Consider the following 26278-nt stretch of genomic DNA (forward strand, 5'->3'; position numbering starts at 1 on the left):
GGAGGTGGCAGCATCATGTTCTGGGGGTGCGTCTCTTCAGCAGGGACAGGGAAGCTGGTCAGAGTTGATGGGAAGATGGATGGAGCTAAATACAAGGCAATCTTGGAAGAAAACCTCTTGGAGTCTGCAAAAGACTTGAGACTGGGGCGGAGGTTCACCTTCCAGCAGGACAATGACCCAAAACATAAAGCCAGGGCAACAATGGGATGGATTAAAAACAAAACATATCCATGTGTTAGAATTTCCCAGTCAAAGCCCAGATCTAAATCCAATCAAGAATCTGTGGCAAGATCTGAAAACTGCTGTTCACAAATGCTGTCCATCTAATCTGACTGAGCTGGAGCTGTTTTGCAAAGAAGAATGGGCAAGGATTTCAGTCTCTAGATGTGCAAAGCTGGTAGAGACATACCCTAAAAGACTGGCAGCTGTAATTGCAGCAAAAGGTGGTTCTACAAAGTATTGACTCAGGGGGCCGAATGCAGTTTTTTTTTTTTAAATGTTTGGAATCATGTATGATTTTGGTTACACTTCTCACGTATACACCACTTTGTATTGGTCTTTCACATGGAATTCCAATAAAATTGATTCATGTTTGTGGCAATAATATGACAAAATGTGGAAAACTTCAAGGGGGCCTGTAATGGAGTGCGGAGACACCGCCGCACGGTCTGACAGCGAGGCGGCTGGTTCCGCGTTCAGACTGGCGGTTTCTCCGCAGCAGCATGCGTCTCGTTTGTCTGAGCCTAGTAGTGCACACAGATGGAGAGCTACGCGCGCGCGCGCTAACAGGCAGGCCCTTTATGCCAATAGGAGAAGGATCAGCTGATCAGGATGATCAGCTGATCCCAGCGCAGTAGATGATTGGCTGAATGGGACTGGGCGGCGCTGAGGAGCGCTCTGCTATATATACTTCTTGCTTGTCAGTTGCTGGTTGTCTGCCGTTGCGAATGCTTATGTGTTAGCACTCAGACCATAGTCACATCCCTCAGTGTGTTAGAACCAGGTGGACCTGGGAATTCACACTTAGCCAGATTACGGTGTTATTACTGTGTTATTACTGTGTTATACTTTAGACCAGTTCCAGGGTGTAGAGACCACGGACCTCACACTCAAGATTAGGGATACTGTGTCATTGCTGTGTTATTCTTTAGACCAGTTCCAGGGTGTAGAGACCACGGACCTCACACCCAAGATTAGGGATAATGTGTCATTGCTGTGTAATTCTTTAGATCAGTTCCTGAGTGTTGAGACCACGGACCTCACACGCTAGACTAGGCCTCTGCTTGATATCTGTTATGACCTATTGCTCTCTTGACTCTTCTCTTGCTCTCTGATTCGGTACCTTTGCATATCTGATTACCTGTTGCCAACCCTGCCTGTCCCTGGTTACCGAATCAGCCTTCTGTATCTGTACCTTATCTGCTCGTGTGTTGCCGACCCGGCCTGACCGACCCTGCTACCTGTGACACCCCCCGGTGGGGTGTCCAGTAGTTTCAGGGACTCCCTGTCCCTCAGAGGGACCTCTCTGCAATCCAGTTAGGGACTCTATCCTATAGGAGTCCTTTGACTGCAGTAGAGTCTGACTCCCAGCAGTTCAGGGAATCACTGGCTCTCTGGTTATCTCCAACCCTAACTAGGAGATACTCGTTACGGTCTAGGGTCACCTGCTCCTCAGGTGATCCAGGCTCATATACTGTTGCACCAAACACTTACACTTCATCAGGTGTCCAGAGGTTAGTTATACTTGTATTATTGGTGATTCTGCAGATCATCAATAATCAGGTATATATCTGTATTCTTGGTGATACTGCAGATCACCAATAATCAGATTCTCTCTGTGTGTTGACACCGATCGTTACAGGGCCGAATACTTTTGCAAACCACTGTATTTCTTAATTTCAAATGTTAATATGAAGAAAAGCTAGTGATAATAGAAAAGGCCAGTGTGGTTTGAATTGTAATATTACATCTTTTGCTTACGTATTTTTACGGGTATGTGTGGCTATTGGTTTGCGGTGGGGGAGTGGTTAGAGGTGTGGCAGGAGCGTGTCTTAAAGTGTCCCTCTTTCTCATCTCAGAAAGTTGGGAGGTATGCAGAACCTGTGATTACTGCAGTCCCTCCCTCCCCTGATGTCACACAATCAAGCAAGAGCGCTGCCAAGTGTCTGTTGATGTGCCCTCACTGGTTTATATAATGGATGAAGTGCTTGGTAGAAAATATAAATAAAGAACCAAAGATATATCATGCTCATTACATTGACTGGGGTCCTGGGATCACAATAAGGGAATGTGACAACAGGTTCAGCTCCATGATAGGGCTGTGCCATGCCCCCCATACTTACCTTACCCTCCCATGTCACACAAACCAATAAGAGCTCCAGTAATGGCTGCTGGCGTGCTCTCACTGGATTGTGTGATGGGCGGGGACTGGGCAGAGACCTCATTTCAAATAATAAGTGATTAGCTCAGCTACAGGCACATGATTCTGTTCAAAGGCCCCAATTAACAATACCGGAACCCATAGATAACAGAAAATGGGACCCCACTGCTAGTGTGCACCGGACATCTGAACCATTGTGAGGCAATCAAAAAAAAATATACCGGTACAAATACATGACTAAGGAGGCAGAAATAAATTCAAGAAAGTTTATTATACATTTAATATATACAAACAATAGAAATTGGAATTGCCATAAAACAATTTCACACATCACATATTTATCAATAAGCTGGACAATACGAACATATACAGAAAAAGCCACCTATCACAATAGTATTACAATCGTGGTGTTAGTATTATTCTCAAACGTGATGACAAAAACTGCAGAGAAGTAGAACCTAGATGCCTCCCATAGCCATGAAATATCATTCATAATGCATTACTTGACTTGACCCATTGTGGTTCCTGTCAGGCCTTCATGGCTACCGTAGCGGCTCGGGGCCCACAAAGTCCCCACCATACTTCACCCCAACAGGCAGTCCCTTACTTGCCGATACCCAGGTCCTACCACAAGTAGGTAGCCAGCGTAATGCATTAATATAAATAAATGATATCTCAGGCACATAGATGGAAGTCTCAGACAAGGAGGCAAACACACATAACTGAGGCAATGGTTAGTTTGATATAAAGTGATAGCTGGAGAGAGATATGTGTCCTGGAGGCCTCTGTGATGTATAGAGGCCTGTGATAGGTGGCGAGAGATGTGTGGCCTGTGATGTATAGAGGCCTGGCATTCATACATCTGGAATATGTCCATATCAAAAGGGAACCTACTTTGCACCCAAGTGTGTTTGTTTGGGCGCATGCTGTAATGTGGCCAAAACTTCAGTTCTGAGTTGATGCCACATCATGCCTCCCACCCCTGAACCACAAGCCCAGGTGTATGTTGTAAGTGTAGCAGCAGTTTCAGCTCTGTGTTGGAGCCACACCAAGACCCCCACCCTCCCCGGTATCACACAAATCAGTAAAGGGGCCCATACACTCAGCCGATTTTCTGGCCGACCGATCGATGGATTTCCATCGAACTGGCAGGGTGGAAAATTTAGGTCGATCTGATGAGATTGCTTATCAGTTTGCATTGGCCTTAATGGAAATCTGATGGCAAAAAAATGCCATCAGATCAAATTTCGAAATCTATTGGAATTCTATCCTGGTAAAAAATGTTCTAAAAACGCATCAGATAGATCATCAGATGCATTTCTTATCTATCTTCTGCCAATCTGACGAGTGTATGGGCACCTTAAGAGTGCAGGCAATGGGATGCCTGTGTCCTCTGATTGGTTTGTGTGATGGGTGGGGGTGTGGTAATGTTCCAGGTTTAGAGGTAAAACCAAAGCTACAGATACAGCATGCACACAAGGATGACTAAACTCCCAGGGATCCCTGGCCTATCCTTCCCTTGACCCTCCTTCTATTAACCTAATGCCTTCCCTAAATGTGACATTACCCTCAGGTCTAAATTAGAGTATTGCCATGTCTCCCACTCCCCTGACATCATACAAACCAATGGGAATTCTAGGAGGAGCTACTAAGATAATCTCACTGTTTTTTTTTGGCAAGTGGGTTGTGTGGTACAACTCCAAGCCAGAGCTGATCTGAAGGCCAGAATATTAACTTGTACCTGAGATGTGTCCACATCAAAGGCCAACATTAAAGGGACCTGAGCAGAGGGGACTTCGGCTGAAGTGAATTTCCCCCACTGCTCAGGGTCCTTTTAACAATCGGGGAACTTATGATGCACCTACTTCTGCAGGCCGGGGAGTGTTGTAAATGTGGCAAAAACGTCAGTTCTGTGTTGACTCCACACCATGACTCCCACCCCCTGAATCACACAGACCAGCAAGACTGCAGCTAATTGGCTGCTGTGTGTCCTTGCAGGTTTCTGTGATGTGTGGGGCGCATGATATAAATCTAAGCTCACAGATGAAGTCAGAGCCACAGGTCCAACATACATGAGGCTTTGATCAAAGCCCGGGGTTCCCACTTAGGGAATCTATGAGGCAGCCTTACCAACAAGCCTACACATATACTGTAAGTGTGACAACAGGTTCGTCTCTGAGGTGGGGCTGTGCCATGCCACCCATGCCCACCCATACCCTCCCATGTCACACAGACCAATGAGAGCTCTGACAATTGCTGCTGATGTGCTCTCATGGGTGTGTGTGACAGGTGGGAAGCCTGGCAGAGCTCTGTGCTCAGAGCTGAAGTGAAAGTCACAAATACAGCAGATGCAAAGCTTTGATCAAAACCCCAGGTGTACTGTAATTGACCCTGTGGGCACCCAACCCTACAAGCCCAGGTGCATGTTGTAAATGTAGCAACAATTTAAGCTCTTAGTTGGATCCTCACCATGACCCTCACCCTCCCCGGTATCACACTAATCAGTAAGAGTGCAGCCAATGGGATCTTTACATGCTCTTATTGGTTTGTGTGATGTGTGGGGGTGTGGTGATGTTCCAGGTTCAGGGCTGAAATCAAAGCTGCAGATACAACATGTACACAGGGGTCCTTCCCAGACATAGTTTCTTCCTGAAGTATGGCATCAAGTTCAGGTCTAAGTTGGAATAATGCCATTTCTCCCACCTCCCTGACATCATACAAACCAATGGGAATTCTAGCAGTAGCTACTAAAATTTTCTCACTGGTTTACATGACTAGTGCGTTGTATGGTAAAACGGTCAAGCCGGAGCTGAACTGACTGGCAGAAAATAACTTGTACCTGAGATGTGTCCACATCAAAGGCCAAGATTTACAGCTGAGGAACCTCTGAAGCACCCACTTCTACATATAATAGGGGAGACTGGAACAATGGGTGCCGGGTAATACAGATAGACACCCATTAAATCAACATGTTTCGCTTATTAATACAATTAAGCTTCGTCAGGAAAAATAATAAAAGGTGCAGTGCATAACAAAGTGACAGGAAGTATAGGCCAAGTCAGGTCTCTGACTTCATGCCACTTTGTTATGCACTGCACCTTTTATTATTTTTCCTGACGAAGCTTAATTGTATTAATAAGCGAAACATGTTGATATAATGGGTGTCTGTTAGTCAATGGGGGGTTAGTCCTATTTGACATGATTTGGGTTATCAAGCAGTGCAGCAGTAATTAGGCTATATTGCCTGCTTTCACTACTTGGTTTGCACTGACTTGAGGTCTTTTCCTACCCTGTATATGACAAGTTTCAGCTAGTGACATCTTCCTTCTATGACCTTGTGACTTTCCACTACCGCTGTGTATTTCTTGTATATGGGTGTGGCTAATAACGTACTGTCAGCTGTATTTGGGCTGAGCCTTTACCCTATCTTCTTCATGAGATAAATTGGTCATAGTATTCATTTATTACATATATATATATATATATGTAGAGTCCCTCCCCCCCCCAAATGTTGAGTTATATGGTAATGGTTTAATGGCCTGTTTTTAACATACAACTTATTAAAGGTTATGTTTTAGGTACTATAGTACCTATTATAAATTCTGTGGCTAGTAGGGATCATTTCTATACTTGGTTTGCACTGACTTGAGGTATTTTCCTACCCTGTATATGACAAGTTAAGATATCTGTAGCTTTCAGCCAGTGACGTCTTCCTTCTATGACCTTGTGATTTACCGCTGTGAGTTTCTTGTATTTGGGTGTGGCTAATAATGTACTGTCAGCTGTATTTGGGCTGAGCCTTTACCCTATCTTCTTCATGAGATGAATTGGTCATAGTATCGATTTATTGTGTGTGTGTGTGTGTGTGTGTGTGTGTGTGTGTGTGTGTGTGTGTGTGAGAGTGTGTGTGTGTGTGTGTGTGTGTGGAGTCCCCCCCCCAGATGTTATGTGTTATATGGTCATGGTTTAATGGCCCATTTTTATCAAACGACTTATTAAAGGTTATGTTTTAGGTACTATAGTACCCATTATACATTTAGGGGCTAATGGGGATTGTTAGATCCCAGTGTTTGATTGTATCATACCCTGACATATATTTAGCAATTCAGGTGTTTGTTACCTGTATGGGGTCACTGGCTACCTATACTAGGGGGTACCCTCTGGCTATCTACACTCGGGGGTCACTGGCTACCTACACTAGGGGTTACACTCTGGCTGTCTACACTCGGGGGTCACTGGTTACCTACACTAGGGGTTACACTCTGGCTGTCTACACTCGGGGGTCCCTGGCTACCTACACTATGGGTTACACTCTGGCTGTCTACACTCGGGGGTCACTGGCTGCCTACACTAGGGGTTACACTCTGGCTGTCTACACTCGGGGGTCACAGGCTACCTACACTAGGGGTTACACTCTGGCTGTCTACACTCGGGGGTCACTGGCTACCTACTCTCAGGGGTCACTCTCTGGCTGCCTAAACTAGGTGGGGGGCTTTCTGGCTGACTGTACTTAGTGGTGTGATTCTTTTCACAGAAAGAGTTGTGCTGCTTTTAGACACTAAATCTGGGATGAATCATACCGCTAAGGAGGTTATTAGATGTGGCATCAACTTTATATCTAAGTTGGAGAAGTGCCATGCTTCCCACCTCCCCGGCATCATACAAACCCATGGGAATTCTGCGAGTAAGTACCCAGATATTCTCATAAGTTTGTGTGACAAGTGGGTTGTGTGGCACAGCTCCAAGCTGGAATTGAACTGAAGGCCAAATAATGAATAAGTACCTCAGATATGTCCACATTCCGGGTGCATGAAAGATGGCTGTAGATGGCTGGGGCTGCAAGCTAGGATGCTTGTGGATGACTGGAGGGGCTTGCTAACATGGTTGTTAAAGGCTGGAGCTGGAGGCTTAAGGCTAGTTGATGTCGGGAGTGGCAATTGATGTTTTAAGTTGGCTGGAGCTGTAATTGATGACATTGGATGAAGGAGGCATTCATTGCAGGAGGTTATAGGTCCTGCAGGTGATGAGATGGAGATGGTCACTGCAGATGATGGGCACTGCAGGAACTGTATTGAAGGACAAACACTGCAGGAGATGACAGGCACTGCAGGAACTGTATTGAAGGACAATCGCTGCAGATGATGGGCACTGCAGGAACTGTATTGAAGGACGATCACTGCAGATGATGGGCACTGCAGGAACTGTATTGAAGGACGATCGCTGCAGATGGGCACTGCAGGAACTGTATTAAAGGACGATCGCTGCAGATGATGGACGCTGCAGGAACTGTATTGAAGGACGATCGCTGCAGATGGGCACTGCAGAAACTGTATTAAAGGACGATCGCTGCAGATGATGGGCACCGCAGGAACTATATTGAAGGACGATCGCTGCAGATGATGGGCACCGCAGGAACTGTATTGAAGGACGGTCGCTGCAGATGATGGGCACCGCAGGAACTATATTGAAGGACAGTCGCTGCAGATGATGGGCACTGCAGGAACTGTATTGAAGGTCGACCACTGCAGGAGATGACAGATACTGCAGGAGTTGAGTTGAAGTAGACAGTCAGTGCAGGAAATGACCGGCACTACAGGAGATGATAGGAGCTTCTGAAGATGACACTGTAGATGATGGCAAGAGCTGTAGATGGTGACAAGCTGCTTGAGATGACAAGATAGGAGGAGATGGGAAGAGCTTGAATGTGTCAGAGGAAGCAGGAGGTGACAGTCACTGCAGATGGTCACAGTCTGTAGAGAAGATGGTAGGGGCAGGGGAGGGGGAGGTGCAGTAGATGACAGTTACTGCAAGATGCAACAGGTTTGGTTCCTGGACCTCTCACAACGGTCACAGGTGTAACCTCTTGACGGATGCATCCCCTTCTTTTCGCTGTCGGACCTGTACTTCTCCATGATGGCCGGTCCGTGATAGGCCATCCTCTGTCTCCTCCATGCCCAGTGAAACTGAAACCTCATGACCTAATAAAAGATATAAATTCATATTAGTAACGCTGGAAGGAAGTATAAAGCAGAGAAGATAAAGAATATTTCAGGTTGTGTTTTATAAGAAATGATACAATACTGTGACTGAATGGAGACAACTAGAGCTTGACGTAAAATCGGAGGTCTGATCTCCATGTGTGTTTACATGACCCAGTGACATGCCCCCTTTTGCAGTGTACCCCAGATTATATGCAGCAGTGGGCTGGTACTGCTGAGGATGGAGATCCTTGCTAACGGGCTTGCTGGTAAATACTAGCCTGCATGGGGTACCGGGGCTAGTAATGCTGGGGATCGGGGCATGCTGTCCTCATGTATTATATGATGTGTAATAACAGTGTGGTTGGTGTGGCATGTGAGCAGTGACATGGCCGGTGCTGCACATGGAGTGGTTCCCTGTGTATTTCAGTGGAGCTGTGCATTGATGCAGAAGGTGCCAGGCATGGCTCCAGCAATACAGAAGATAACTCGCTGTGTCTATGTACTGTGCTGCTCACCTGCTACTCAGCCAATCACAGCCACACTATGCTAAGGGATCCATTGTGCAATCCTTCTGCTTAGTAAATGAGGCTCATAAGGTTTCTGCTGTGATGGTTGTAACTTATAACATCCTACTTACATATCATTTTTCCATCACATTTTAGGATAATGTTTAGGGCTCGGGCTGTACTTACATGACGACATTCCTCTGGACTGACCCAGGCACTGTAGTTCAGGCGTCGGTACAGGGACCACACAACATCATCAAACTCCTTCCTGTTGACAAAGAATTCTGCACCGAATAGGAAGACGCACGTGTAGGTATCCACATCCTCCTCCATCTCATTTGCAAGATACCTGCAGACATTATGGCAGAATAAGTATTTGCTATAGAGACATACACATATGCATTGCTGAATTGTAATATGTAGCTATAAATGGAATTGTGCTCAGTTGAAAGTGTACCTGGAAGAAAAAGAAAAGGAAAAGATACTTACCTCAGTGCAAGGAAGACTCTATATAATCTAGAGGCCTCCCCCATCCTCCACGCCCCACTGATCCAGTGCTGGGACCCTCTGCACTGATTGGACAAGGACTTGTTGAATAGATCGGTTTCTGAGCGTGGCCGCACTGTGGAGATGCACGGATGGCCCACATCTGCCCAGTAGCATGGAGCCACTCATGCATGGCTCTGTCCTCCGTACACCATCAGCTCTGTGCTACGGTGCAGGCACTGGCCATCTGTGCACCTACGCAGTGTGGCCACGCTTGTACATGGAAAGGAGCACAGCCATGCAGAGGAAGAGGGTCCCGGTGAGATAGAGATAGAGATGGGCAGCAGAAAGATAGGAGAAGCCTCTGAATCACCCAAAGGCTTCCCTCTCCTCAGGTAAATGTACCTTTTGTGAGTTTTTCGCATAGGTTTACCTTAATTAAGTGATAATATGCCTGGACATTGGCTTCTAACAGTCTCCTATGCCCTGACATTGGCATCTAACAGTCTCCTATGCCCTGACATTGGCATCTAACAGTCTCCTATGCCCTGACATTGGCATTTAAAATTCACCTATGCACTGACATTGGCATCTAACAGTCTCCTATGCCCTGACATTGGCTTCTAACAGTCTCCTATGCCCTGGCATTGGCTTCTAACAGTCTCCTATGCCCTGACATTGGCTTCTAACAGTTTCCCATGCCCTGCCATTGGCTTCTAACAATCTCCTATGCCCTGACATTGGCATCTAACAGTCTCCTATACCCTGACATTGGCATCTAAAAATCTCCTTTGCCCTGACATTGGCATCTAACAGTCTCTTATGCCCTGACATTGGCATTGAACGGTCTGCTATGCCCTGACATTGACATCTAACAGTCTCCCATGCCCTGACATTGGCATCTAGCAGTCTACTATGCCCTGACATTGGCATCTAAAAGTCTCCTATGCCCTGACATTGGCATCTGGCAGTCTACTATGCCCTGACATTGGCATCTAACAGTCACCTATGCCCTGACATTGGCATCTAATATTCTCCCACACCCTGAAATTGGCATCGAACCGTCTCCTATGTCCTGACATTGGAATCTAACAGTCTCCTATGCCCTGACATTGGCATCTAACAGTCTCCTATGCCCTGACATTGGCATCTAATATTCTCCCACACCCTGACATTGGCATCTAACAGTCTACTATGCCCTGACATTGGCATCTAAAAGTCTCCTTTGCCCTGACATTGGCATCTAACAGTCTCCTATGCCCTGACATGTCACCAATAAACAGCAATCTAGCATCATCGCATCTCTGTATATGGCAGCACTATCTGATGGGGAAATCATGGTTCCGTGAAACCCCAGTCTATGTGGAATGATGTTTGTACTTATAATGGGGAAGATCTACAAGTGAAATTCCACTGTAGTGATTGCAGCAAACATTACAATTCCCTAATATTGGCCATCACTGCTACAGATGAAGACGCCCCCCGTGTTCAGTAGGGTGTAATGGGCTGCCTGACCCACCAGATGCCGGGCACCCATTCTGTCCCTTCCAGCTTCCGGCCTGTGTGGATGGAGATCACATGGTCAGTGCAGAAGTCACTGAAGCCAGGTCAGCACATGAGGAGACCACAGTAATCTCTGGCCGCTCATACAGAGCAAGCTTCAGTGACTTCCATCCTGAGCAGATCCCCACAGGCAGGCAGCCAGAACAAGCAGCACAGTCATAGCTATCTGTAGAGCCGGCTGCATTTTATATGTACTACACTGAAGGCCATTACTGGGAAGGTCCATGCTTGCTGTAATGGTAGTGGCAATGAGATCACAGTGATTGTGGGGTCAGGAGCCAATGAAAACGGCTCCTGACCAGCTTACACCGACTGCAGGGCGAGTGAGCTTCAGCGACGGGAGAGCGGCACCATCGGCGGTAGCGGTGAGTCCATGCGGTGCGGTAATTGAAATCTATGCCCTGGCAAGAATAAGCAGCCCTAAACACAGCGTAGATTTCAAGTACCGCAGTACGGTAATTAAATATTTTTTCACACAAATGTAGCAGTTTGTGACACGCCATTTTTATTTAAAATAATGGTCTTCCAGATACAGAGTTCTTTCAAAGCGGTGTTTCAGTTTGCCGATAGCCGATAATGTCTTTTTTTAGCCGTTACCTCTGGTTTTCTTCTCTTAAAATGAAGAAGAACGTTAACCTGTGCTATGATAGGAGGTGTGGCTAAGGAACTGGGGATTGTGGGTGTGTCATGTGACAATGTGAAATGCAGCATGGAGGGTTATGGAAGGGGTTAGGACTAGTCTGTCCAGTTCATGTCTGTGGGATGAGATGACTTGGGGTCTGGGGTCAGCATCTAAAAACAAAGATCTGAAGCTGGTATGGAGAAGATGGTCTGTGTGGATGGAAGGTCACATGACACTCCAGAGTCTAGGACCCGATCATGTAGGTGAGTATGATGGGTAGCTTTTCAGGTAAGCAGTACATAAACCTCTTAGGTGGTAGAAAATAAAAATAATTATTGCAGTGGTGCTCTAATAGACATTCAGTTCTCTTGCCTGATATATTACAGCCAGTTATCTGGAAATATGAATGAGGAGAGGAACTCCAATACTTACAAAGCAGCAAAGAAATTCTGGACGGTACATTCCTCGATGGAAAGGCCAGCTCTGTGGAAATAGATGAGGACCGGGGCCAGCAGGTACTGAAATGACAATTACAGAGAACATTAGCATTTATTAATAGGAAATCTATTCTGTATTCTCAGTGTGTTTGTGTGAGAAAACAGCATAATAATCCCATTCATTATTTGCTGATATTTACCTTGTCTGAGACTCTGCGGCATCCGTCCAGCTCAAAGAGATGCTTGATCTGTGGAATGTCTGTTGAATAGAATAAAACAGTCAGATATTGGAACTATAATAGTTATATAATTTACTGTACTATAGAGAAGAGAAGTTTGTTATCCATCGTCATGGCCCTGAACTCCCATTACAGACTCCTCCCATAGCCACACCCCCTGCAAACTCACCACTAGGCAGCCTGTCACTTCTAATCATGCTTATAATAATAATAATATATTTTATGAGGTTATAGATACACAAAGGAAGAGGAGGAGAGGAAATATATGATTGAAAAAAAAAAGATGATGGTTTATTTACCCATATTTTAATATTTAATATTGTATTTTTGTGTATTGTGCTAAGGAGTGTCTACAATATTCATCTTTTCAGACACTGCTTTATTTGATCTGAGGAAGCGGACTGTGCTCCGCGAAACGTGTTATCGTTTTTGTGTCTAATTATTAAAAATGTTTTCCTATATTGGCGTTGTCCCTTCTTGTTAGAGGTAAGCCATTTTGTATTTATTACATCCATGGTTATTTTTTGGGGCACCTTCTCCCTCCCAGTGATATTGTTTACAGCCCCCTAGCTATTAGAGGTTGCTGTCAATTGTTTGTTTTCTGTACCCGAACAATCGTTTTTTCTGGAGTGTGACCCATAAATTTGAAGACAAAAAGCCCGAGTGGGGACAGGATTTCCTCACTTGTTTTTATACTGTGGTTGCTGGTCTTGCAACCCACCTTTGTGAGTACCTCATCACTTTGCATTTATTCAGAATTTGACATTAATATACTGTATCCGTAGGAAGCCTTGGGACTTCTCTGGACTACACACCTCCTCACATGTCACTTCTAATGGCTGCCAAGAATTCAGCTCCATAGGATTCAGTATGAGAGCTTAGGTGAGGCAATCTCATGGCAGCTGCAGGTGTTTATATAGATTTTTTTTACATATCCAGGAGAATAAAATTTATTTTTTTTAAATGTTAAATAGTCTGGTGGTAGTACTGTATACTATGCAGCTTTACCACCTAAGGTTATTTTTTTTAAATCATATATTGCATAATTGAGGGATATCTACCTCTATAAATAATCACACCTCTGTCTCACCTATACATCTAATAAATATCTCAAATACCATATAACATAGGGAGCCTGAGTATCAAAATCACATATAAATTTATTAATTATTCAAGAAATTGCAGTATAACCATAGATCACACACTTTAAAAACACTTAAAACTCTCCTATCCATAGACTAAAGATCACATCAAAGCAATAGGCATATAGGTGCACCTATATTCATTTATCCGGATATATATCTCTTCAGGCCCCTTTGCTGTATTGTGATAATGCTATGGATTGACAACATCCGATGGACACCTTTTTTGTATCTTCAATCCTCCCGTGTGCAAACTTTTAGCACACCTCTGCATAAATGTAGCATGCGTACGCCCTCATTACATGAATTGAGTAAAATATGCAAAACCCTCACAGCCAAGCAGCAACCAAAGCAATATAGCAAGCAGGTTTTCCACAGCACTTCAGGGGTTAACCATATTTCAACTGCATTCAGCGGCATCCAGCCATAAGCAGAAGCAGGTACAGCTCTACCTCCGGACAATCCATAGCATTATCACAATACAGCAAAGGGGCCTGAAGAGATATATATCCGGATAAATGAATATAGGTGCACCTATATGCCTATTGCTTTGATGTGATCTTTAGTCTATGGATAGGAGAGTTTTAAGTGTTTTTTTTAAAGTGTGTGATCTATGGTTATACTGCAATTTCTTGAATAATTAATAAATTTATATGTGATTTTGATACTCAGGCTCCCTATGTTATATGGTATTTGAGATATTTTTTTAAATGTTAAATAGTCTGGTGGTAGTACTGTATACTATGCAGCTTTACCACCTAAGATGTGCCCCCCCCCCCCCCCTGACTTATTTCCATTCCTGTGCCCTCAGCTGTGCCCCACCCCAGTTATCTTCCCCATTATCCCAGGGTCCATTATAGCAAATATTCTAATCTTCACCTATACTGTCCAAACTATAAAAATACAATTCAGAATAAGCTTATAAATTAGGAACTAATTCAAAGACAGCTGGCTGATTTATCACCACAAGTGCAAAGTTACCGTGATCAGAAGTGGAGCAGTTAAGGTGGCCATACACTGGCCCGATTCCCGGCCGTTTCGTCAGCAGATTCGATCCTGGGATCGAATCTGCTGCCAATCGTTCGCGGTAAACGCCGCCGACGATCCGATTTCCTCCCGAAATCGGATCGGTCCGTCGATCGCGCCGTGCGGGAAATTACCCTCGATCGCCCGCGGGTAAAGTGCGCGTCGCTAGCGGCGGCCGATCCGATGAAAAATACATTACCTGATGCGGGCTCCCGGGCGTCTTCTCCGCATCTTCTCAGCGCTGCACCCGCTCCATCCCGGCGCTTCCTGGGTCACTGCAGTGACCCAGGAAGTTCAAATAGAGGGCGCTCTATTTGAACTTCCTGGTCACGGAGTGACACAGGAAGCGCCGAGATGGAGCAAGAACAGAGCGGTGCAGCGTGGAGAAGATGCCCGGGAGCCAGCGTCAGGTAATGTATGCGCGGGGGGAGGACAGGCGGCAGGAGCAGCTGAACAGATTGTGATCGGTTTCAGGCTGAAATCGATTCACAATCTGTTTGCAGTAAAGGCAGCCATACGATCCCTATCTGATCAGATTCGATCAGATAGGGATCTGTCAGCTGGTCGATCTGATGGCACATCGACCAGTGTATGGCTGCCTTTACACCTGGCAACAAATCACAATCCTTGTTTCATGAACAGATGAAACTGAATTGGTTGCTGTGACCAACTGCTCCATTTTTGCTCCAGTTTTCTTTGCACTATCTTCATAAATCAGCCTAACAGGTTCTGATAATGGTGAAGAGGGTAAATATCTGACCAAGAAGCTTGTAGAAGGCTTTCCTCATGGCTCGTGTAATGTTGGCCGGCTTCTGAGGGTGGGATGAGAGGCATCCTGTCTCCGCTGTCTGTCCGTCTGGGTCAGTCACAGTCTCCACACTCCTGTAGGTAGAAATTACACACGTTTATATATCTGGCAATGCATGCTGGGAAAGATATTCTGCAAATCTGTAAACTACTTGATGAGGAGGATGGCAGCGTCCAAAGAAAGATATACAGATCAGGGGAAGTTACTATGTGCAGATAGGGAAGATTTACTAAAGGTTGGGGAACACTGGACAGAACAAGGGATCCAGCAAACCCCGACTGGATTTATTGAAAACTGTCTGCTAACATGTACCAAAAGTTATCAAACTCTACCCAGTAGCTCCGCCCAGTTGCCCAATATGGCAGCAGCCTTTTCTATTATAATGGGCAAGGGGGCAGGTACCAGGCACCAGCCATTCCTATCAAGACTTACTTTTTTCTCCTTACAGGTTTGCTTTAACCTTGTAGAAAAGCTGTGATCTGCAGCAATGTGGGGCTTTAGTGAAAGCTGGGTTTTTGTACACCTGCATATAACTGCAGCCTTGTTTGGTTACAAGAAGTACATTTATGAACCATTGCTTCAATTACATTCTATGTACAGCGCCATGGAATATGTTGGCGCTTTATAAATCAATAATAATAATACATGGAAACACATGGTAATGTGTGTAATCCTACTTACTGTGCCCTAGCAGGAAGAGGTGAAGCTCTGCTGATGGGTGGCAGAGTCTTCTGTACTTCTGCAGGACAGGCTGGCGGTGGCACAGGAGGCACAGGACAGGCTGGAGGCACAGCAGAGGGACTGGTGGTCTTGTCTCTGTAAGAGAAGATATAAAATAGTAACTGAAAGTTCAAACATTTTATTAGATGAACAGTATCACAGCAAGCATTTTCTTATATTATTTTTTAACTATTAGTTTGGGGAGAGACAAATGTTGGTGGCGCCTCTGGAATCCCCTTTTTATGTACAGCCATATAATCCAACTAGCAGAGAGCTGTTTCAAGTTATCTAGGTTTCATCAGTGTAAGGTATAGCTATAGATCAAGAGCAGGGGGGGGGCAAACTACAGCCCGCGGGCCGGATTCGGCCCGCTAGGCCATTTCATCCAGCCTGCCGATGCTGGGCCGGTATTGCTTGGCCCCACAGGAGGTGAATTGACTTGCGGCGTCTAATAATTCACCGGCAGCAGCCTGCAGATCACCTCCTGCCTGCGGGATTGTGGATTCCGGCAGCCAGAGCAGGACTATGGGAAAATGATGCCCGAAGCCTTGGAGAATATTTGTGTCTCCAGTGCAGGGCTTCGGGCTCCATTTTCCTGTAGCCCTGGTCTGCCTGTCAGCCGCTGGCTGCACGGAAGATCATCAGGGGAGCTGCGCAGTGGAGGCCGGGAGAGGAGTCTTCTTCCAGGTGAGTAAATGGTTCATTTTTTTTTTACAGGTGCCCACATTGCATGTATTTTCTGGTGAAAGCTGCTCACATTGCGTGTATTTTCTGGTGAAAGCTGCTCACATTCTCTGTATTTTCTGGTGACAGCTGCTCACTTTACGTTTATTTTCTGGTGAAAGCTGCTCACATTCTCTGTATTTTCTGGTGGAAGCTGCTCACATTCCATGTATTTTCTGGAAAAAGGCTGCACAATTATGTGAATTTTCCAAGGAAAGGCTGCACCATTATGTGCATTTTCTGGTGAAATGCTGCCACATTATGTATCTTGCTGTCTGAGGGGTCTGTCTGCTGTCCCTTTGTTGTTTGTGGGTGAGGGGAATGTTGTTTAATTACCTTTTGGGTTACTTTGCCTGTGTTTTGGGAGAAAACTTGGGCCCACTGTCTTTGCGTTGCACTGTTAAATTACAGTTAGCTCCGCCGTCATCCGGTCATGGCCACAACCATTTTAAAGCACATCGCACTCCTGTCCCCCCTCCCCCATCCTGTCATACCCACACCCAATTTTGCACTCCGGCTCCCCTGTCCAACTTGAGAACCCAATGTGGCCCTCAGGCCAAAAAGTTTGCCCACCCTGATCTAGAGAATGGCATAAGAGAGTCTTACACAGGATAAACAGTTATAATGTGTAGATTTAGAACCACTGAGATGTTTTGCACAAGGCACAAAGAAAACCAAATGCCCCTTTAGTTAAAACGCATTTGTAGCTCCATAATATAAGCCCACTGATTACATATCTGCCAGTAGTGACTCAGCCGTGACCTACACCTACTAGCATGAGACTGCATTGTGTGGCACTTCATGTTGGATCATTTATCTGATGTGTCTTTATCCTTTTTATAGGCAACGCAGCATCTGGAAGAATTTTGGGAATCCCAGAAAGGAAAAAATGGAACACCTGTACTCTGAGGTAAAAGTGATCTGTGTGTAAACCATGACCTCTGTACGGATGATTTATGTGATGATCTGGTGTCTGTGAACCTGTCAGCCCTATTGCTGCCTCAGTGAGGAGTGGAAAACACAGGAAGTGGTCACATGTCGCGTGTCTGTAATTTCCTGCTAATCTATAGTTACATTCCACTTCTCCCAACAATGAATAGAACCAGCCATGCTATTCTGTTGTTACACTCCTGTGTGGTGAGCTCTATAATGGGGAAACGATACAAAGGGCCCATCCACACTAGGGTGAATAGCGGACGTTTACCACTAATCGCCGAGCCGTTAGTGCCTTTTTACTATATGGCAGTGACCTCACTGCCACCGATCACAGGTGATTCGCAATTGGCAGCAATTGCTAAACACATCGCATGTAGCGTTTTCCCGCTATTGAAGAGCAATCGTGATTAGCATGCTATAAAAATGCTAATCGCGATTGCAAATAAAGCGGGAACTTTGTGATCTTACAGTGATTTTACCGGGATAATCGCGGTAAAATAACCTGTGCAAAAGGCTATCGCTAATCGCTAACATTTTGCATTTACAAGTGTGAATGGGCCCAAAGGGAAAACTGAAATGGAGAACACTATAATGTGAGCGAGCAATATAAAGATATCAGTAGAAGGGAGGCACATGGGATGGGTGTTATTATGGAGGGCTTGTAATGGAGGAACATGGAATAGGGGCATTATATTGGGGGATATTGAATGGTTTCTAAACGAGGAACTGCCAAACTCTTCAGATGGTATAATATGTAAGTACCGAAATGTCTCTTTTCAGTATTTGGGAGCTCATCATTTAAGTGAAGAGGAGGATCTTTTTCCCATCTGCAGCTCTGCTTACAGAAAAGGAGCTGTCACTCATTAAATAGAGGCATTTCTCAGCATCCTCTATAATAATCTCCCTGTGTCCCTGCGTGTGCTGTCTCTGTGTAGCGTTGTCCGTGCTGAACTGCTGTGCGCATTTGCGCAGCACGGACCCAGCCTCACAGAGACAGGAGGACGGGACCAGGGAGCCGAGCGGGCAGCCGACCGGGCGGCGTGTGAGTGGGCGGCCAGGTGTGCGGCAGGTCACCGGACAGCCGGATGTGCGGCTGGTGAGCGTGCGGCGGCGGTTGAGCAGGCGTCCGGTAGTGCGGCTGGTCAGCGGGTGGCTGGGTGTATGATTCCTGTGTCCCTGCGTCCCATGTCCCTGTGTCAGTGCTTTTGTGCTACTGCGCATGTCCAGCACTGACAGCCGTTGGGACAGGACGCAACAGGCTTAGGTCAGCTAGTTATTGATAAAAACCTATATTGAGGATTTTATTCTGATTCAGTTACATTAATGACTGAATGATACACCCACAACTCTATGCTGCCCCCTGGAGGCTGTACTTACCTGTCGCTGTCTCTTCCTGTGCCCATCTTGGTGATCAGAAAACGAAGAAACATTATTTTCAAATGTTAATATGGAGGAAAATGAACCAGGATAGAAAGAACCAGTGTGGTTTGAATTATAAAACAACATATTTTTCTTATGAAATCTTTGTGATATGCGTGACGAGGGGTGTGACGGGGCGGGATCAGGGACGTGGCAGAGGCGTGGCTTAAAGAAAACCTGTACTGAAAATAAAAGTCAAAATAAGCATACACAAGTCATACTTACCTTCCATGTAGTCTACTCCTCAGTGTCTTTCTCCTGTCCCGCGTCCTGTTTGTTCACTATGATCAAGGGAATTTTCCGTCCTCCATTTTGAAAATAGCCATTACCCATAACAGCTTTCTGGTCAGCACACAGTTAAACTGTAACATCGCCCACTTGAGCCATAGGGAAACATAGACATTACCTGGTACATCCGTTTTCCTCTCAGCTATAACTGACAGCAACTGATATTTTACTGACAGCAACTGATATGTTTCAGATCTGACAAAATATTGTCAGAACTGGATGGGATTATTGTCAGAAGAAAATGGTGAGCTTCTGAGAGGAACTGTTGGTGAGGTAACTCTGTAATGTTCATTTAAAGTTACCTCATGTGTTTATTTTAAATATTTTTACTCAGTACAGGTTCTCTTTAAGTGTCCCTCTTTCTCATCTCAAAAAGTTGAGATGTATGTGTGTGGGGTCACCAGATCTCATAAACCACAAAAAAAATAAAAACCCCAATATAATTTGTGTCAACAAAATGCTCATAAATGTCACTTTTCAGTATTTGGCAGCTGATCAGTGAAGAGGGGGGTCCTTTTCCCATCCGCAGCTCTGCTTGCAGAAGAGGAGCTGTCACATATTAAATTGCAGCATTTCTGTCGGTCACCACAGGAAAAGGATTCCTGGCTGCCAGGAGGGGTGGGAGAAGCCATCAGGAGCAGACAGAGCCGCCAGAAGCCTCCCGACCGCCAGCAGGGAGTCTCTGAGCTGCAGGCCCCATGTCGGGCCTACCGCTTTCAGATCGTTTATCCTGCCCCCATAATTTCAGCCATCCCGCCCAGGAGGTTAATAAGAAACTATATTGAGGATGTTATTCTGCTTTAGTTACAACATGAATGACAGAATGATACACCCACAACTCTGTGCTGCCCTCTGGTGGCTCCTCTTACCTGTCGCTGTCTCTTCTTGAGCCCATCTTGCTGATCAGAATACGAAGAAACATGGTGAAATACAGTGACTGGATGGAGTGTGTCACTGTAGGCTGTTGCTTTGGCTAAATAAAACTGACTGGAGGTTAAAATATTCACTTCAGGCAAAAGAAATCAGGAGAAAAATCAACTGGTGACTTTCCTGATCCAATGCTTGTAGCGAGTGACGAATAACTGCCATCCTCACGGCAGTTAGCCTCCTGCCAGACCTCTAGCCCAGCCCCCTGCACCTGAGCAGCTCAACTGCCAGCTGGCTGCAGCAATATGGCTGCCATTTTACTGATTTTAATACCAAGTTCAGACAGTTTGTTAAAAAAAAAAAAAGATACACATTTAGAAGAATGTTATTCTGAAGCGTAAAATACATCAAACAGTTGCAGCTGTTCCCAGTTATAAAATAACAAGTGGCTATACCTTTTCAAACCTAAATGCACAGCAAGTATACTATATATACAGTATATGCCTAAAGGGAACAGCTACTCTTTTGTTAGGATGGAGTCGCTGGTAAGGCCAAAAAATGCAAAGCGTCTGTCCTTTTGAGCACCCCAGACGGAGCAACCTATGTTGTCCCCCCATTCCCCCATGCACCACTCACACATGTACTTTATGCTTCTTATACAGGGCTACATTTCTATAATATAAGATGATGATACAACACGTATCAACACGTTTCCCCAGAACAAGATCCTTCCTCTGCAAGACAGACGAGGTATCTTTTTTTTTATTTGTATTTTTTTATTTTGTTTAAATTTCCACTGTAGTATTGCTTTACCCTCCCTGGTGATGCATTTCTGTCTGGAATTATGAGTCAAAAGTGGTACACCTTTTTCAAAAATTTTAGGCCTCCAATTCTTAAGTCATAACTCACCAAAATATGCCAGAATAAAATCCTGGTAGACATTCTGCATCTAAATAAAAGACTAGAACACACATTTGTTGAATTAATTAAATGTATAAATAAACGTAAAAAATTGTGAAACTGTACAAATAAGGCAGACAGAGAGTAGTCAAAATGCAGGCAGAGGTCGGTGCAGGCGGCAGGCAGAGAGTACTCAAAATGCAGGCAGAGGTCGGTGCAGGCGGCAGGCAGAGAGTACTCAAAATGCAGGCAGAGGTCGGTGCAGGCGGCAGGCAGAGAGTACTCAAAATCCAGGCAGAGGTCGGTGCAGGCGGCAGGCAGAGAGTACTCAAAATCCAGGCAGAGGTCGGTGCAGGCGGCAGGCAGAGAGTACTCAAAATCCAGGCAGAGGTCGGTGCAGGCGGCAGGCAGATATATATATATATATATATATATATATATATATATAATATTATTATTATTATTATTAATTGAATTTATTGAATTTATAAAGCGCCAACATATTACGCAGCCGCATTAGCCGCCGGGTCCCCAGAAGAATAGCGGGGACATGGGGATCCTGGCGGCCGACAGCTGTTGATAGACATGGGGATCCCAGAGGTAGACAGCCGGGGGGAGAAGCCTGAGTCCCGCTGTGCTGCGCTGATTGCGTGCACGACCCAGAACCAGTGAGCACGCGTTGGATTTTGCCAGTCCGACCTGAGCTTGGGATTACCGCTCTCAGCTCACAAAGCGGAGCCCGAGCACAGGTCGGGATTACCGCCAGGGGGGTTAAGGAGGGTGACCTAAATGGGTCACCAAAATCGGTAATAGCAATCACTAGCGATTTGCGATATTGTAAATGGATTTTCTGAGTGATTTTTTGAATTAGCATTTTTGCTCATTCATTCAAGCTTAAAAAAATGCTACATGCAGCGTGTTTGCGGTTTTGAAAAAAATCACAACGCTGTTGTGGGGTTACAGTACCCAAGTGCTTTTCAAGCACTGGCGATTTGAAAAGCGCTCAGAAGCCCTCTTGATGTGCACAAGCCCTATCTTAGTGCTTGCATTTTGCTGATCAGGACACTAGTTTTCTTATTGTTTTGTGGTGTCCCCTTTCTGCTAGTGTGCTGCAATGTTTGGCAATTCTTGTGAACTCTTGTGTCAGTGCAATTGAATGGGATTTTTGTATGTGTAAGGCTCAACACACACCATACAATCTTGGTTGTTCAATCTTACCACTTTCACGTAGTATAAGAGCTTATCCAATCAATTATACAAGGCATTTTTAACCTGCTGAGCGGTCTGGACGAGCTCAGCTCGTCCAACACCGCCAGAGGCTGCCGCTCAGGCCCTGCTGGGCCGATTTCCACCAAATAAAAAGCAGCACACGCAGCCGGCACTTTGCCAGCCGCGTGTGCTGCCTGATCGCCGCTGCAGCGCGGCGATCCGCCGCGTGCAGCGGCGAAAGAGGGTCCCCCCAGCCGCCCGAGCCCAGCGTAGCCGGAACAAACAGTTCCGGCCAGCGCTAAGGGCTGGATCGGAGGCGGCTGACGTCAGGACGTCGGCTGACGTCCATGACGTCACTCCGCTCGTCGCCATGGCGACGAGGGAAGCGAAACACGGAGGGCCGCTCATTGCGGCCTTCCGTGTTATTCCTTGCCGCCGGAGGCGATCGGAAGATCGCCTCCGGAGCGCCCTCTAGTGGGCTTTCATGCAGCCAACTTTCAGTTGGCTGCATGAAATAGTTTTTTTTTAATTTAAAAAAAACCCTCCCGCAGCCACCCTGGCGATTTAATCAGAACGCCAGGGTGGTTAATCTGTTGGCCCTTATACTACATAGATTTGGTAAATCTGTACAACCAAGATTGTATGGTGTGTGTTGAGCTTTAATCAATCAGAGAAAATAATCGCAAAGCAAATGCAGAGTAAAAACAATTGCATTCTAGTGTCATACCACGTTGTTATGTATTTATATAGCAATGAGATCTTTTGCAGCACTTTACAGAGTACATAGTCATGTCACTGACTGTCCTCAGAGACACTCGCAGTTTAATCCAGGGTTTGGCCACTAGGGTTCCATGAGAAGCTTTTAAAGGTTCTGTGTCATTTCTGACACTTTGAGACAAAATAGTCCGCTTCCTTAGTAATGCAACCAGGGCCGGTTCTAGTAACAATGGGGCTCCTGGGCAAAATTAACCTCGGGGCCCCCAAATATATACCCCCATCCAAATAGCGTCAGTAGAGACTTTTTGTTGCAGCCGTATTTCCTAATAGGGCCCTGAGACAGGAGCTGACACCCCCTGGCTCTGCTGAAGACTGTGTAGGGGCCCTGGGGAGCAATAGTTAAGTTGGGGATAGACACCTTGGGGCCCCTACAGGCTTTGGGGCCCTGGGGCAATTTTCCCCTTTGCCTCTATGGTAGCGCCGACCCTGATATGCAACCGATGCTGTGATATCTGCTGCTGCATTAACCAATGTTCCTGTGTTACAGTCCCGGCTTGGCGCACAGCAGCGTGGGACATATGAGGAGGCGAGCAGAAGCTGGAGCACAAGAGCAAAGTTGCTGGCAAGTATCAGTATTTCTTCTACTATTGTCATTAAACACCAGTGATTGGAGGGGCAACAGCAGCATTATATGAGAGACAAAGGCGCTGTTTCCTAGGAGATAAATGCAGCATTATATGGTGGACCAATGCTGTATTTCCTGGCAGAGGGGAGGGGGCAAAGGTTGCATTATGTAAGGTGCAGAACAGGCCCAAGCTGGTGGCTGGCAATGGCATTTCCCTTAAATGGGCAGCATGGTGGCATAATGGTTAGCGCTCTCACCTTGCAGCGCGGGGTTCTGGGTTTGAATCCCAGCCAGGGCACTATCTGCATGATGTTTGTATGTTCTCCCTCTGTCCATGTGGGTTTCCTCCGGGCACACTAGTTTCCTCCCACATCCCAAAAACATACTAATAGGTAAATTTGCTTTCCCCTAAATTGACCCTAGTTTACAATACATACTCCACACGATACATACACAGACATATGACTATGGTAGGGACTAGATTGTGAGCCCCTCTGAGGGACAGTTAAGTGACAAAACAATATACTTTGCATTGCTGCGCACCCGATCAACCACGACATCTTGCAGCATATCCGTTCGATACATTCGACCAATTTCAGCCTGAAATTGGTCTTATTGTGGATTGGACATCAGGGAAGCGAACGACTTCACACTCGCTACCCCTCCTAATCAGGATGTAGGAGATGATGTGCCCGAGTTGCCAGTCTTTGTCCTTGATGTTAATGGGTTGTGGGAGTTGTTTCTGATTGGGAGGGTGGGATTGGACAGTAGACTCTCTGAAGCCTGCATAGGGGAACTTGCTGTCCACATGGACATACAGGAGCAGCAACAGTCACCTGACCGCCACCATTATCTGCAAAATGAAGGCGTTTTACTGTTTGTTACCATATAATTATTATTATAGCCAAATTCCTATAAGTAGCTGGATGCTCATTTCCACTGTGGTTATCTTGTCAAAAATATTGCTTAGCCCTGTAGACCTAAGCATCCATCAGACCTTATGGCATTGTCGGGGATAGTGCACTTGGGTGCCTTTTTCTTGTGGCATACGCTCGGGGTATTTCTGGTGTTTGGCAAAAGTGTGCATTGGTTTCAAATAACGAGCAAACGCCATGTGAACACCAGGACCAGACATAGGGCAGCACGGTGCAGGACCAAAAGGGCCAGACATAGGGCAGCACAGTGCAGGACCAGAAGGGCCAGACATAGGGCAGCACGGTGCAGGACCAAAAGGGCCAGACATAGGGCAGCACGGTGCAGGACCAGAAGGGCCAGACATAGGGCAGCACGGTGCAGGCAGGGCGGGACAAGGTCCACAATCAAAAGAGGCTGAGCTGCCCAAGTGCAACCTCCCCCCCCCCCCCCCCCCCGCTCCGTAAGCTTACTGCGCATACGCAGCTCTCTGATGACTGAGTGAGCAATAAGCTTACAAAGATCGAACACATTGAATCCAGCACAGGAGATTTGAGCGCAACACAGGAGATTTGGGCGCAGCCGGCGCCACCATAGGCCGTAAGAGGAATTGCGGATATAGCAGCGTACAGTGAGTAACTTCGGTGCCGTCAGAAGACGGAGCTGAAGTTACTTTTAAAACACAATAATTCAGCCCCCAGTAATTGCTGGAAGCCAAATTATTTCATTCCCCATTATCCATGGTGGCCTGGAGGGGGAATAGTATTTAACATCGATGGGAACTTGTGCAGCAGCAGGATCAGCCATACCAGCTGTATCCTGCGCCCAGGTCTCCCGCGCACTTTGCTGCAACTTCAAGCAAAGTAACAGGATTTTGGGAGCTCCAGCCGGAGGACTGAGGGGGACCCTGAAGACGCCGAGGGACCTCGGACACTACAGGGGACTAGAGGTATGTTAAAATGTCCCCAGGTATGTTAAAAAGCCCTTTTTTGTTCAGTTCAGGGTCTCTTTAAATGTTCAGAAGATGGCTAAATAATACATCGTGTTTTAATTAGCCTGACAGTGTCTTGAATGAAGTAAAGTTCTCACATAATACAGCAGCATTATATTCTAAATCTCCACTTCCACTAGATATTTTATGGTACACAGAATGAATTGTCTCATCAGAGTGACTCTGAGGTCACATCACTCTCTGTGTGAGCTCCTCTGAGGACAGTCAGTGACATGACTATGTACTCTGTAATGTGCTGCAGAAGATGTCACTGCTATATAAATACATAATAATATGGTAGGATATTAGACTATGATAGGATTAGATTGTGAGCTCCTCTGAGGACAGCCAGTGACATGACTATGTACTCTGTAATGTGCTGCAGAAGATGTCACTGCTATATACAGTGGCTTGCAAAAGTATTCGGCCCCCTTGAAGTTTTCCACATTTTGTCACATTACTGCCACAAACATGAATCAATTTTATTGGAATTCCACGAGAAAGACCAATACAAAGTGGTGTACATGTGAGAAGTGGATCAAAAATCATACAGCATTCCAAACATTTTTTACAAATCAATAACTGCAAAGTGGGGTGTGCGTAATTATTCAGCCCCCTGGGTCAATACTTTGTAAAACCACCTTTTGCTGCAATTACAGCTGCCAGTCTTTTAGGGTATGTCTCTACCAGCTTTGCACATCTAGAGACTGAAATCCTTGCCCATTCTTCTTTGCAAAACAGCTCCAGCTCAGTCAGATTAGATGGACAGCATTTGTGAACA

At 45.8% G+C, this 26278-nt stretch overlaps 1 protein-coding gene and 1 long non-coding RNA gene across 3 annotated transcripts in view; one reads left to right on the forward strand and one right to left on the reverse strand.

Annotated features, from left to right (window-relative positions):
• The window catches only part of LOC137541142 (uncharacterized), a 33249-nt gene extending 12359 nt beyond the window's left edge, over positions 1–20890 (forward strand). The window contains exons 3-6 of one of the 2 annotated variants that reach the window (XR_011025086.1): positions 9024–9176; positions 11925–12053; positions 17477–17543; positions 20806–20890. This is a non-coding gene — a long non-coding RNA (uncharacterized lncRNA). Of the gene's footprint in view, positions 1–9023; positions 9177–11924; positions 12054–12585; positions 12651–17476; positions 17544–20805 lie in introns of those variants that run through there. The other variant, XR_011025087.1, reaches the window with a different exon arrangement.
• On the reverse strand, positions 7760–20330 carry LOC137541141 (speedy protein 1-A-like). The gene is made up of 7 exons (XM_068262296.1): positions 20146–20330; positions 15872–16006; positions 15143–15264; positions 12176–12234; positions 11971–12056; positions 9054–9216; positions 7760–8358 (listed from the first exon to the last, which is right to left on the reverse strand). The coding sequence occupies exons 1-7, from the start codon at positions 20196–20198 to the stop codon at positions 8182–8184; spliced, it is 795 nt and encodes a 264-aa protein (XP_068118397.1). The 5' UTR covers positions 20199–20330; the 3' UTR covers positions 7760–8181.
• Positions 20891–26278: the final 5388 nt, after the last annotated feature.

Source organism: Hyperolius riggenbachi, chromosome 12, assembly GCF_040937935.1.
Source record: "Hyperolius riggenbachi isolate aHypRig1 chromosome 12, aHypRig1.pri, whole genome shotgun sequence".
Classification (NCBI taxonomy): domain Eukaryota; kingdom Metazoa; phylum Chordata; class Amphibia; order Anura; family Hyperoliidae; genus Hyperolius; species Hyperolius riggenbachi.

Bases quoted from the DNA above. Each gene is read 5' to 3' on its own strand.
- LOC137541141 (XM_068262296.1), bottom strand. From the start codon at position 20,198: ATGTTTCTTCGTATTCTGATCAGCAAGATGGGCTCAAGAAGAGACAGC. The intron at 15,265-15,871 runs GTAAGTAGGATT...TTCTACCTACAG, and splicing joins CCTCTTCCTGCTAGGGCACA to GAGTGTGGAGACTGTGACTG. The intron at 8,359-9,053 runs GTAAGTACAGCC...ATCTTTTATTAG, and splicing joins GTCCAGAGGAATGTCGTCAT to GTCATGAGGTTTCAGTTTCA.